The 15,345-nt window shown below is 39.1% G+C and overlaps 1 protein-coding gene across 2 annotated transcripts in view; it reads left to right on the forward strand.

Moving 5' to 3' along the window:
* The window catches only part of LOC117942232 (multiple epidermal growth factor-like domains protein 6), a 51,488-nt gene that overhangs the window by 6,902 nt on the left and 29,241 nt on the right, over positions 1-15,345 (forward strand). For both annotated transcript variants that reach the window (XM_034867594.1, XM_034867595.1), the window contains 4 exons: positions 9,894-10,016; positions 13,329-13,451; positions 14,547-14,672; positions 15,186-15,308. In XM_034867594.1, coding sequence (XP_034723485.1) covers positions 9,894-10,016; positions 13,329-13,451; positions 14,547-14,672; positions 15,186-15,308 — 495 coding nt within the window. The remainder of the gene's footprint in view (positions 1-9,893; positions 10,017-13,328; positions 13,452-14,546; positions 14,673-15,185; positions 15,309-15,345) is intronic.

Here is a 15,345-nt window from a genome sequence, read left to right on the forward strand (position 1 = left end):
AACATTTATTCTTCTGGATGTAAGACAAAAGGGCATATTTACAGAACTGTTATAGTTCTTGGCTAAATCACTGTCAGAAAATAAGGTGAGAACATAATTTTGTTTACAATAACATTAATACACCAAACTCTCTTGGTCTTAACACTGTTTAATCATGGATACTGGATCCATAATCTAAAGAACCAGTTAATAGATTAAAGGTCTTGAATTGTCAAGTGTGCAGCAGACTGTGTTTTGAATTAAGATATGATGGGAACCATGTGGCAGTAATGATGGCAAGACTTATTTTTTGTTTTGGTCTCTTTTCAAAGATTTCTTTGACCAAAATTTAGCCGCTACAGCTGCTGTGGTGCGGAAGTTTTTGATTTGGAGATGACATGAGGATCTTTATTTTCATAAAGGGCTGCAGCGCAGACCACATAATTGCAGCTGACAGGTTGGTCTTTGCTCTTAGCTTGCAGCTCTCCCATTCTGTTTATTAGAGGTTACTAAAAAGATTCACTGATAGCTATGTTAACAATGCAAAGCTCTGTGTTCCTGAAGTCTGCCATTAACTGTGCAGATGTAAGTGTCATGTGCCAAGACACAAGCTTAGAGCTAGCATGCCTGGCAAGGAGACAGACTGGGTAATGCAAGTGCTACATACTACGCACAGCTATCAGAGGAAGAAACTCATTACATCCCTGGATCACAGCAATTTAATGAAACACAAGTAAATTATCAAAACATCCTCACTAACACATGCACAGCATTTAGCAAACGCACTAAAAGTACACACAACACAACCAAATACACAAACACGTTGCAAATACAGAAACAATGCAAGAAGAAATGCACACAATTCCCAAAAAGAAATGCAAGAAAAAAAAACGGTGCATCCAGATACACAAGGGAAGTTCTCCAGGCCTCTAGGGGGAGCGCTAATTGGAACAGCTTGATTTGTGACTCAGAGAGAGAGAGAGAGAGAGAGAGAGAGAGCAGGGGCACATCCAATCTCGGAACTGCTTTGAGATCATAGATTTTATATTTAATATTATATAATATAATATTAAATATAAAATATATATATAAATAAATAATATATTTATATCTCTGTTTGAGATAAGTTTTCTCTTGTTTGGTGGGTGTGTCTCTAGTTTATTGGCTCAGGTCACAGGTGACACCCAATCAGCAGAGAGGTGTCTGTAAACCCGTGGGAATAAAAAAAGGCTGTTCCACTTAGCGCTCCCAATCGTTTCTGTTTTTGGGTTGTATGCTTTTCCTTTTGCAGTGTGTTTGTGTATTTTGTTGTTTTGTGTGTATTGGCAGTGTATAGTTGCGTTTTGCATTTTCATAAATGCTGTGCATGCGTTGTCAAATTAATTAAGATGTTTTCTTAATTTGCTTTTATGTTGTCTATTTGTGTGGGTTTCATTAGGTTGCAAGGCGTTTGCCCCAGTCAGCCACCGAACTAATGGCTACCATATGGCAGGGACGTTCTCACACACTAAACAAGCACACCCTTATCTCTCCAAATGCATCAAGGCACCATTGTTTACCAGGTTAATGCTGAACAGGTTGGAGCTTATAGCCTGTGTGATTAACCATGTGCTCCCAAAACCCACTGTGGGATTCCTACAGTAGCAGTGCAGCAATCTCAGATTTAAGGAATCTACTTGAACATGGGTTGGCTATGGCCATAAAGTGTTAGCATTAATTAAACTTACTTGCAGAGATCAATCGCACTCACTTTACTAACTAAAAACGGCTTTTGAGCAAGACTGCTAAAGAAATATACACTCATTATGACACTCATTAATCAAAACACTGGATGAAATCCAACTTTTTAACCCGTAGTGCAGCTATTTGTCTACAGATAAGGGAATGAAGATGGTTCTTTCTACTATGAGCATTTTGGAGTCTAGCTTTACTGTCAACTTCTGCTCTTTTTGGAATATGCTGTTTTTCACCTTTGTTGTTTTGTAGAAGGCTTTCATAGAGCTGAACTAATTTTCAAGTTGGGAGGAGCGATTGCTTCAACAGGCACCTACAGTATGCATCAGGGGAACTGGTCCAATTTATGACAATAGTAAATAGTACTGAAGCTGTTTAACTGAGTACATGTGTTACAGGATGTTTTTCTAGATGTTTCATGGTTAACTTTACAGTCATGGATTAAGTCTAGTCCAATGTTATAATCTATTTGTACAGAACATTTTAAGCACAAAAGTAAAATCTGTCTGTGAGATGCCAAGTAGTCTCATATTTGCTGAACATAAGGCATTTAAATCTACAACAACGTTTCATACTCACTGTGGAAAACATTTTCTCTCCTATATGATGGTGAAGCAAACAGGATGGCTTTTCCAGATGTAGAAGTTGACAGATGCTTTCATGGAGATGAGGAGCAAAAGGTTGGACTTTAAGGGTCCCTGTGTTGTTTCAGAGCACATTTGTTCATTATTAATTTAAATCTGGTAGGATCATCATCTCAATTATAGACTTACTGTAAGTTCTCAAGACTAATCTAAACACCCCATTGACTTACCCTTCACACTGTGCATGTGTGAGTTGACACTTTCTTGCACATCCTTTACTGAATCCCTTAAATGGAATACCCTCTAAGGCTAAGTTTACACGTGGCCGGCTATTTTCATAAATGGAGATTTGAACCTCTCCGGTTTCAAAAATAACATTGTGCAAATCTGTCAATTTAAAAAAAAAAGTGTTAATTTATACTTACCTGTATATATATGCCATCAATGCCGTCAAGAGCATGCCAAATCTGGACGTTGCAGTGTAACGAGAAGCTCACATCCCTGTTAGCCAATAAGAATCCCGAAAATAGCAACAACAGCCACGAATCACTTCCTCTCTCTTCTCTTCCTCACTTCCTCGGCTGCTTAAACCTCTGTTTGTCTCAGTTCACATGCAAAGGTGCAAACGAAGATTTCAAAACTCTCCACTCTGACCAGAGTTTTTTTTTGGAAAGACTCATTTTCAGAGGCGAATTCTCTGATTGTGTGCAAACAAAGGACACAAACAAAGGGAATTATCTCCGTTTGTCAAAATAACCATGTGTGTGTGTAAACATGGCCTAAGGTTTAAAATAAGTCATGTTGTTCACTGTTGTTTATTAGTTCATGACGTTTGCAGTTCATTGTATAATTATTAATACTAAAGAATATACAATTGTGGTAATTAAAGCAGTTTTTGTTAATGACTGACTGATTATGAATCACATTCTGTGATTCAGTACTCATGTTAAGTGATGCATGGACTTCAGTTTGTGGGCTAAATGTGCAACCTGTATCCAATGGGTCAGTGTCTGCTTTCAAAACAGCACCCAGTTCTGATCATTCAACTCATCTGTGAGGAAACAAAGAAATAAGACAAAAGATAAGAAATATGTGCACAGCAAGTGGCAAAACTGTGTCCTAAGACAGTCCCATAGGATTTAAGCATAAAGTATACAGTCCCTCAAAGAATCCCCATTATATTAGAGCAGTGAGGTGAGGTGGCAGAAGCATGTGACCATGTGGTCCAAAACCCTATGTAGACACCAGTGAGAAGAGAAGGAGAAATACATGTAGTTTTCCAATGCTAGTTCCCATCTTGATCAAAATGTGACTCGAACACTAGCTCTGTGTTTCAAGCTATTATTGTGTGTTTGAATGAGAAAATGAGGACAATTGATTTTCTTCCTCAGAAGTGAAAGCCATGATTGATTGTATCCCTTTCACAAGCCAGCCGTCCATTTCATTCAATGCAACATCCTGAAAACAATCCCTGTTTGTCTTGTCTTTACTATTGAGCTGATTGTTGAAGCTTACCTTCCTCTCTGTGACAGGTTCTTTAAAGCTCCTCAGCTGTCTATGAACGACCTTTGGCCTTTGGTCTAGTTCACAGGTTCTTGTGTTTTTACTAACAGTCCTTGACGGATCTTTGTTTCCTCTGCTTAAAATGCTCTTTAAAGTAACCAGAAAGTGCACCTGGTTTTCTGTCATGGTAGACAACTTTCCCAAGATAAAAAAAACATGTTGAAACATTTTACTTAAAACTTACAATATCCATTTCATGGTGGTGCTATAGGAAGAGTAGGTCAGTAGGATTCATCATCTGAGTAACATGAATCTCAGAATTTTATTATAATCTGTAAAATGTTTGTCGTCAAATTTCCGTTTGGACACAAGTGGATTGTGTGAGAGATAGTACTCAGAACTGAGAGCATTGGTTGATTAGATAATTATATCCAAACAAAACACATGATCAAACTTTGTGTCTACCACTTAAACATTTTCAAAGACTAAACCGTAAATGCATAGATCACCGCAGCAATGCAGCCGCAGCAATGTACAGAGCCATTGAATAATAAATAATAATTATAATTATAATAGGCAATATGTTTCATTGCCCTGCATTTTCAGCTTGCAGATTAAAATGAGTGCATTACTGGCTGCTATAAGGCCAAAGAAGAATTCAAAGAGCTGATGGAGCAAAGGAAAAGGGAGATGGGAGTGAACCTATCAAATCATCAGGTGAAACATCTTAGCATTGAAATATTACAAACCACAGTGGTTTTACAGCATTATTAGCTGTCTCTACATTAGTCTTTCTGATGTCTAAAAAAGCAACATAATGTTTCCAGTTATGACCGTTCTCATTTGTCCCCCTATGGTTATTTGAAGATCGGATGTTGCAATATCAAATATCTATACTTTTGGAAAAAACAATTGAGACGTTTGTTTTAAGACATAAATATTGCAGACTTTTTTCTTATACTTAGACAAGTTGTTTGGTATATCACATTCCTTTTCTATTTCCATTTGTTACAAGAGAAATGTGGGAATAGAGACTTGTAGCAAATATGAATGATTCCTGCCAGAGACGAAATTTCCATCTAGAAAGGAAGATGCAGTAAATCACTTAAGGTCCGAGGATCACTCCCGACCACTGAAGTCTGAGATACAAGCCCTCCACATTCATCAAACAGCAATGAGAGAAACTCCACGCAGCTGAGGCCTGCTGATTCAGTTATTGATCCGGACTTTTTTTGCCTAATGTTTTTAACATGAGGGGAATGGACACGTGGTTGTAGGTTTGTTGATTTATGTAATGTCAAAGTAGTTTTTTTTGAGGGAGGAACAGCATTGGTCCTTGCAGAAATTGGACAGGGGAGGTTCTATACTGTAGAGGACAAGTAATGTAAATAACACTTAATGGGATAAGCAGGAATCGGACTCCTTGGCCGATGTTTGTCTACAGAGAACACGAGAACATTCTAGCAGCTGCCTGTTCTCTCCATTAACTGATGGGAAACCATTATCACCACCATTCATAAACCAACAAGAGACCGACACTTTCCATTTGACTCTGAACTACCAACTGGAAAAATAATATTATTACAAAGTTGCATGTAAAACAGCACAAACAAATTGGAGAATGGCTGAGTTCAAAAGATAGGGAAACAGAAGACATACAGATGTGCTTCCAAAGTGTATAACATAATGTCTCTCTGTTGACTTAAATGCTATGTGTCAGCTATCCTGTCAGTCCATCACTGAGTAAAAGATTGATGATCCAGATTTGTATGAATGGGCTCAGAAGTCCACACAAAAGACTGGTAAATATTGAGGAAAAGAAAGCAGTTTGGGTATCAGGGGTCATGGACCCAAAGAGATGGCCACAGCGTTTTGTAACATTTTTAATAAATTATGTGTTGCTTTTATACCAAAACAATACTGGGTGACAAGTTTGTTCCTGTCGGTTTTCCATGAAATCATGATCTGTTGTCCTGCTTGACAGAAAGAGAATCATGGAAGGAAAGTTTCCCCAAAACATCTTAGCAATAAAAGCGCATCTTTTTAAAGGCAATGAACCTGAATTTGTAGTGTACTGGATGCATGAGTGAAATGCTCCACTTGTTTTGAAAATGTTATATTTTTGAGAACTTTTATCTTAGAGGCTAAAAGTTCCCTATTGATATCGGACAGGTTTGTGGAGAATTATGTAAATAATTGCATGCATGCATGCATGCATGTGTGTAATGAATGTGTATGGGCGGCCTGTGTGATACATTCCCCGATGCTGAACCATGGCATTGTAATGCCAACAAGTGTGAATAACACTGTTCAGATTCAAAGTCACAGTTAACCAGATTGTCTTTGGGTTCTGAGAGACAGCAAGGGGCTGTTTACAGGTACAGTACAAATGTAATGAGGTGTACTGGGTTATTAAGGCAATAAACCACTCAAGGCCATGGTTCACAATGACCATCTGAGAGCTCTTGTTAGGCCCAAGGTGAAGGTTTAACGTACCCCATCTGGTAATATTTATGATTACTTTTCTTAAAGTCTGAGTGTCCATAGACTAGAAAAACAAAGCATCTGTGACTAGTTTCTGAAGAGATGTTTTAAAAGTTTGTATTGGGGTTTATTGCTTGCCACCATCTTTGTAGGTATAACAATTTCTCTTTACCTCCCTCACGCTGTTTGTTGTGCAAACCAGTGGTGTATTTTCGTTGCTGCGTGCACGACAGACTTGCGTTCAATAAATCTACTTACATTTTATTCAATCTTCGTAGCTCAATCCTCAAATGATGATACGTTATGTAAATCTTTTCCTGAATGTTTGGTCCAAGAGTGACTAACAAGTCAGCTAATCTCGTTGTCCTGTTAAAGCACTTTTACTCCCGAATAATGCTCATTTGACGACCGTCACGTTTTGTCAGAGACGCAAAGCATGACTGATGACATTTTTGAAAGGCCAATCCACAAAGTCAAAAATAGCAACATTTGGAAACCTGGATCAGGAAACTGTGTTAAATTCTGTATTTATTTGAGGCTGCAGTTAAAGCAAGGGTTATAATTGCAAATGGTCAAGAGTTGGCTGGCAGTGCAGTTTGGTCACCATATGCTAAGCATCACTAACTGCTGCCTGGTTGCTGCCTTGTAAATATCATGTCGCACAGAACCTCCCTCAATGCCCTGTCAGGTCCTGAATTTTGAATGTTTCTTCAAATTTTGTTTCTGCTTGACATCTTCTCTATGATGATGGCAAATGACCCTAAGCTGATCTTGAAAGCTCATAAGGGCGTTCAAGAACTACGGGATCAAAGATGGGACGTGTAAGGGGGCATAGCCCTGAGGTTAGGGGCCATGTCACTTCCCTATTAGTTAATGAAAAGTGCAGAGCAGGGTTGTTCCTCAGCATGCAACTGTTTCAGGTTTAGACAGAAGGTTTTTTAGATCCCCCCTTAGTGAGGGGAAAATGTGCTGAATGCTGGACTTCTGTATAAGTAGAGACTTGTAAAAGCCATGGCAGGGTAGCCAACTGCTGTGAGCAAGGTCACCCTGCCATTTGATTATCCATTGTTGAGGGGAAAATGCACATAACTAACATGTGCATGCAGCAAAGCCTAAATGTGAAACAATCAGCCCAATTAATCATCTGTTGAAATTTCTGAAACAAAGTCTGCCTCTCCAAATGTGATTACACTGCCTGCCCTTAGAAACCAAGTGTGGGTGTGGCCTGAAAAACAATCATGGCGACCCATCCTTAGTTTCTGAGGTCCTGCAAAATTCTACAGATTGCACGTAAGGGCGACGTTACCAACAATTCCCCAATTCAACAATATATCCATCAGTATTGCAGTGTTTCTATTTTCCTTGCTTTTCATCTCACCAATGTCTCTGATGAATTACCTGCTGCAGACTTTATTACATAAGAATGTAAATCAGGAAATAAACTCTTATAACCCTTTAATTACTGCTGTAGTAACTAAAAAAACTGTTATATGCTGTGGTTTTGTGCCATTTTGCGTCAATGTGTTTTTTGTACATTCAAAACACACGTATGGAGGAAAATACATTCTAAGTGACCAATACAGGGCTGATTATCCTACCCTTGTCTGTTTCTAACACTGGCCAAGTTGTCCATGCTCCATGGGTATCTTTCTGGTTGGAGAAACAGCAAAAATACAGTTGCACATAGCCTAAAACTAAAATTGCTTTCATGTTTTTTACCAGAGTGGCTTTGGAGTGCATTGATGTTGGCTTTTGCTTATTGGCAATGCACACAACAGTATGTGCTTTAGATTAACCTTTACATAAATGCCTAAACACCAGGGGATGGGACAATACACGGTGCACACACAAAGCCTAAACAAGTATTCAAAACCTTAATTACAAGTTTTAAGACAGGAAGATGCACTTCCTTGTTCATTATAGAAGAGCCACAGGCAACAATCTGTAATGTGATACACCATGATTATGTAAGTAGACCTTAATATATCGTGTACTCTTCATCTACACAAACAAAGTGTCAAATGTCTTGTTGACTCAAGCATGCTGATCTCTACGTTCTGCTGACTCCTGTCTTTTTTATTTAAAAATTGTCTGCCCAAGTTGTGCTTCTGAAATTTCTGTTTCTGTCATTCAAAGATAAACACACTGTTGCTCAACATGCAGCCAAGGAATCTCGTTAAGTCGTTTAACAGATGGGGGACACCACTAAATGACATTTCCTGTCTTCTCTGTTAACTTAGTCTTCCTCTTTGACAGGGGGTGTCCATCTCTCTGTCACCATCTCCTAAAGGGTTTATAAGGTTTGGCTAAGTTGCTGCCTCATGAACTAGAACTACTGTGGCAGTAACAGCAGTTTATCAGTTTCTACAAGCATAAGGATAAAATTCATACAGAGATCTATAGACATTAAATGGAATACTGTGTCCAGGAACAGTTTACATTTTCCTTTCACACAAGAGAATAATAGTTTCCATCGGAAAATACTCATTGACCCCCATCTGACAGGCATCAAAGATTCCTCTTATCTCTTGTTAATACACATACCATTTACACTTATAACAAAGGAAACAATATCAGGGGTACATGCATTTCTAGCACATGAGAGTTGACAGAAACAATTGTTTTTTCAACTTAATTTGTAAAAAATACAATAAAATCTATCAGAAACTCTGTTTTGATATATTTTATGTAACACCACATACAAAAGCAAGTAAATTCAGTTTTTTTCTATGTTACTTGAACATGACGACTAAATATGTTTAATCAGAAACAAACTACTTTATGTTGCAGAAACCACCACCAACATTAGGCAACTTTTTCCTGTTACACATTTTAGCCAGTGCTTAGTACACTATGAATGTAATACTGGTAGCCATATTGATGTAATTAATTAAGAAAGCAATTTTGTGTATAGCAATGTCTGATGTTTAAAGACATTTTTTGTTAGTGACAGCACAGTTGATGAAAATCAATATGCAGTATGTGGAGCCTGAGGGATTTTGCTGTTGTACAAGAGCTAAGCAAGTAACCGGCCTGGAAACCATTTCCCCCTTAGAGACGATTAAGAACGCAAGAAACATGGGAAGACCATGAGGACAGTTTTTATGCTTTACAGAGTTGGCAAACATAAGGCTTATTTGGAAATAGCTGATGCAATGAAGTGATAAGGAAGAAGATTCTGTAGACGGGAGATCATTTTCAATTTCAATCTTATAAAGTTGGTGAGCAGCAACATGTGGGAATATGCAAATTGAAGCTTCTTCTGTTTCTTTGGAGCACATTGATTCTTAAAGATTGGCAAAAATCTCAGACAGGTTTTTTTTTTTTTTTTTTTTACATATGGGAGTTCCCTGGCATCAAAGCATTTCTGTCACCGAGATTGCCTCAAGAGCCAGCAGGGTCATGTTCTCCAAAGTGATGAGTGAAAGTAAACGCTGTAAAGGTCTTGTTGATTTCCTTTCTGCTGAAAAGGGAAATAACTAAACAACAAACGAAGGAACTTGTACGATAGATGAGTGAAAGTTTAGCAAAAAGGGTGTAAGTCGCCTTTCTGTTTCGTTGACTGTGCATTATGTTAGTAAATCTGACCTTTTAAATCTTTTCTTTCAGATGTTAACGAATGTGAAGTAGATGAAGGTGGCTGTGAGGGGTACTGTTGCAACACCATCGGCAGCTACTACTGCAAGTGTCCTGAAGGCAGTCGGCTGGGGCCAGATGGCAAAGCATGTCACGGTAAGATGTACATCTAGATGTAGCTGCTGTGCACAAACATGGACAGATTGTAGCAGGTTCTCTGCCCGGCTCGGGCTACCTGTTCTAATTTAAGATCTTTTTTTTTTTTTTAATGTTCGAATGATAATTAATTTAAAGATGTCTGATATGTTTTCAAACAAACACAAAATATTACATGCCCATAATTTAAAAAAAATGTTTTTCCCCTTACAAAATTTTACACATGACGCATACTGCAACAACTTACTTTTAGTTTTATAACAAATGCATTCCTCTGCTTTGTGAAATATGAACAGCATGTGTTAAAGCACATAATGGGGTAAATTATAAGTTTATCATATGAAGCTGTCATTATAAAGTAAGGCCTAGCAAGTATGTAGAATCTATTTTCAACCTCATAAAACATTTGCCGAGATTTTCTTTGGTGTTCTGAAACATGCATTGTTTACATCAGCTTGAGGTCTTGAGTCTCCCAAAAACAATATAGGGACCCACTCATTCAATAACCCTTCAGCGTGCCTTTTAATTCATGGTTTTTCCTTTACCTAATCCTAGTATACAAAACACACTTTTCCAGCTCACGGAGTTTCAAAGAAAACATTGTTTAACAAAGATCCAACATTTTTACGCTGCACAGCTGGCATGCTAAACACATGTTACCAAAAACATTGGTGTGTCGGTTGCCATATTTTTTAGATGCATGAAATAAATGTGTTCTAGGATAATATGTCATCCATTTGAATGAATTTAAGACCCTTATAACTAAGTTGCCAAACTGAAATCTACTTAACTGTCTAGACTTCAGGCTGTAAAGAGCTGAAGCAACCACACACATAGCACTTCTTTTAAAAAGCTTTTCTTCTCAGACAGCATGCTTTCTCAGATTGGCCTTCTCAGCTGACAGAAATATGCCGAGTTAGTGCTGGGCACTGAAGCCCATTTGTTCTATAGAGCTACAGGTGAGAACAATTACCCCTGCTCTTTAACCTTTAAGACAGGATATTGAGACTTAGTAATAATTTTAAGTTTAACCAGTGGAGAAGACAAACGGAAGCAGCTTCAGCAGCTGTCAAGTTTGTATTTTACGGGCTTTTGCGTAAATTGTATGTGTGGTCGTACTTATGGGGGAAGAAAGCAAGGTTTGAACTTTTGATGAAACATAAACCAGTGAAGAAGTTGTTTTCCAGAATTTTGGAAACTGGAAATGTGTGAGATAATTTCTCTTGACATTTAGAGTCCACTGAGTTGCTTCTCTGTAGTGCTCTTTTAGGCAAATTAATTCAGATAAAAATGTAGTCAAGGTTGAAAGAATGATCCTGTTAGTCATACTAAGTGCTAAAGCAAACCCATACTACAAACACAAATGTTTGCTCTCACACCACAAGTGCCTTTGGTCCTCTTTTGTTTTTAGTGAATTCATTTGCTGTGGTGCTCATTCTAAACACCACCTGTTCATTTCTTTCTGCCACCAAAGCAGCACTCCCAAATGTTTGGTCTTTCACATTGTCCAGTTGTAGATGCTGGCTCAGCAGCTCTGCTTTGAGCCAGACGGTGTCACGCAATACCATACAGACCTTGTTGCCCTCAACCTCCAACACCCCCACCATCACTCCCACCCTTGCTCACACCACCCCACCCACGGGTGAAAAGCAGCCATTGTGTGTCTCCCATTAAAATCCTTTCACATGAGGAGACAAATAAGTATATTAACCTTAACGAACCTCCCCCCAGAGTCTATTGTAATGCATGTTAGGCATCCTCTGCAATAGCTGTCGAAGCGTTAAAGTACAAAGTGGCCCAGAATGACAGGTTCATGATTATGTGATCCTTCATTGGCCATTGTCTAGTGATTATTTGTTTCCTTGTTCAAATGGATGTCGTAATAAATTGGGAAAATTAATTCAAATCCCTCAATCACACTATGTGGAGGGTAAGAAAAGGATGATTTTAATGGTGAAAAGCCTCCATTATCACCCCCCCCCCCCCCCCCCCCCCCCCCCCCCCCCCCCCCCCCCCCACCACCACCACCACACACACACACACACACACACACACCTCCCCTCTTCCCTCTAGCTCCTATTATTGGAAACAAGCTAATTAAAATAGTCTTGAGAGCCTTTTGGAGACGGCTATTCCCACAGGTCTGTCGGAGCGGCGAGAGTGCAGGGAAATACTCACGCACACACACAAGCAAACAATTTGATTTTTTTTTTTATATTTGCACTACTCCGGAATTTGCTTGGACCTTTGAGGAACCAAAATGATGGTAGTGTTGCATGCTCAAATAAACTAAACCACATGCTTAGTGTTTAACAACCCCCTCCCCCCCTCCGAAAAGGTAAATTGCAACATTATTTTCCCCTCACACACATCTACTCAGTCATCACTAATGTGAGCCCGAAAAAGCCCTTGCGGGTCAGAGATGACAACCGGGAGGAGATTGGGGCGGATGTGTGATGTTTTGTCCAGATGTGTAGTAAAGCTTGATTATCCTTGAGTACAATGTTCAAGTACATGGTTTTCCTAAAGTTTGTTCCTGTCTCTGTGGAACATGAGCCTCAGTCTGACCCATGTGCAGCCATATGCAATTCCTACCTGGGCAGTTAACAAATTGATTGCATGCACACTACTGCACAAAGAGCGTGTGAGCCATTCATCATTTCATCCTAAAGACATTATAGGAGTCAGAGCACAGGGTCAGTGTGATAGTGTTGGGGGTGATTCCGTTTCTTGGTCAATGGTCCTCTGAACTTTTCAACATAGTTCTTTTCTGTTTTTGTAATATTTAAAATAGGAAGTGGCGATAATCGGGCTTAAATATGATAGCTGACATACTCACAAGTAGCAAAAATACAAAACAGAGAATATATTGGAGATCTGGTCAAAATTATACAATTACAATTAAATCTATAATACTAAAAACATGTTTTTCATTTAACTCTATTTGGCCTGCTGCATATGGAATGTTTAATTAGACTACTTCAAAGTTGAGAACGCAAAAAATGCTCAGTCATTCTTCAACCAAGCAAAGAGGCCGTTTAAATGGGCTTTTAAATTATGCCATGTTCAGGTCTAGCATGCTTATAAATGAAGCCCTTCACACAGTCAGAAGCAGACGGACATTCCTAACAGGTCTGATGTTTGAATGTCAGCTAAAGTGGTTCTTGTTATTGTGCAGTCTTGTGGTTTATGGCAATATTCAGTTGTGAGTAGTTTTTTTATGAGCATTTGTCTGTGCATGGTTATGAGTATATATGTGTGTGTGTGTGTGTGTGTGTGTGTGTGTGTGTGTGTGTGTGTGTGTGTGTTCAGATGTTAATGAGTGTGAAGAGCTGAATGGAGGATGCCAACAAACGTGTGTCGACACACCCGGCTCTTATTACTGTGAGTGCAGCGAAGGCTTCCGCATGCACGCTGATGGTCGGACCTGCATTGGTAAGTACTAAACAGAAGTAATTATTGCACTTGTGCTAACCAATTTGAAAGTCAATTCACTCCTTCTTCCCTAATAATATAATATATTTTAATATATTTATTTTATTGATTATTTTCTTAGTTGCGTAGAGGAATGACACATATACAATGCAGTCTGGAAAATAAGGCTTCGGGGGTTAGCTGCTCTGTAAAGGAATAGTTTGATAGTTTGAGAAATACACTAGAGAGTCAAGAGTTAGACAAGAAGATTATACAATATTAATACTGTTTTTTAATTATGCTACATTTAAAAAAAATAGGATTTCTGAGCTTCTGTGATGAATCTCAGTGTCTTGTAGTAAAAATCGGATTTGAAAGGGAAAATAGAAGATGTTAAAGTTGTTCCAAAGCTAATCTAACCTGTCCCTCTTCATGTGAGTTGCGTTTCACGTGAGAATGATACTAAGATGGCCTGGATGAGTGTATACGATCCTACCTAAGAGGGGTGTGGCTGTGTTAAACTGACTCACCCAGACGCAGTCTCGTTTGCATCTAAAGATGGCTGCTTGCTTCGGCGACCACACTGTTGTGTGCAACCTTTGTTCCGGGCCTGCTGCTCTGCATCCTCTGCATCCTCTGCATCTTCCGCATCCTCCACATCCTCTGCATCCTTGTTGATGTGCATCATCAATGTTAAAAGCCGGCCGTTCTCTCTTTGGCAGCCCGTCTGTGTTATCATGTCTGTGTTTAAAGCACCCAGAAGGCACACAGCTGATTTTCATATTTGGCACATCATTAAATCAGAGGAGTAATGGGATGTAAAGATCATTAGAAACCAACTAGCAGTACCCATTGGACCCGGCTTGGCCATTATTTTTAAGTTTCCAGCCATTACCATAGAGTTTTCCATAATTACACGGCTGCAGAGTTGATGTGTGAAAGCCATTTTAGATTGCCAACAAATTCATTTATATCTGTCAACCTGTGTGAGTTCAGATTTTAAATATCCTAAAACTGGTCAGTGTTTTATCCATTAATTCTGTAATTGGATAACAGAGCTGATGTGTGTTTATGCTTATCTACCATGTTTGTTTCTGTGTCTATCTTCCTCATAAGCTGTGAACTCTTGCTTGGTGTTGAATGGTGGATGTGAGCATAAGTGTGTGGACATGGGGAACAATCACTACAAATGTGACTGTCGAAAGAACTATCAGCTGAAGAGAGATGGGAGACACTGTGAATGTAAGTCCTTTTGCCAACAAATGTTTATATAATGCGTGAATATATCAGATGTTGCTGGACAAACAGTGTTCAGTAGAGTGGGTTATCCTTCTGAAATGAGTAAGGTGCTTCTAAAGTTGCAAATTGGACCAAACTACAGCAGAAATAAGGAGTGTGCAAGGCAGAGAAGAAGTAGAGTGGAAAAGGAACTTGAGAAGCACCTTTGGAAACAGTTATTGTACAGTAGAGAACAGGAATTCCGATTTCTCCTGGATTTTCAAATGTTTTTTGTCAGTTTTACTCCGGATCTTTCAGATATCATAACCAGACTCACTTTTGTAATTTTTATGAATAAGAAGCTGCACACACAGCAGTCAAACTTACATGTTATTCTGGAGTTCAGATATTTGGGTTTATGAACTAACCTGCAAGGTCAGATAATCACCTGTTGTGCTGACATGGCTACATTTTTGTGTATGTGTGCGTCTATCTTCTCTCTGCCTGTGTGTGTGTTTGTGTGTGTGTTTGTGTCAGCGAGAGACCCCTGTGAGGACAGGAATGGAGGCTGCGCCCAGTTGTGTCTTGCCGAGGGCGGCCGGGTTCTCTGCAGCTGCCGGCCTGGTTTTACACTGGCTGGAGATGGCAAGAACTGTGAAGGTGAGGAATCACACACACACACACACACACACACACA

Source organism: Etheostoma cragini, chromosome 3 (assembly GCF_013103735.1).
Source record: "Etheostoma cragini isolate CJK2018 chromosome 3, CSU_Ecrag_1.0, whole genome shotgun sequence".
NCBI lineage: Eukaryota > Metazoa > Chordata > Actinopteri > Perciformes > Percidae > Etheostoma > Etheostoma cragini.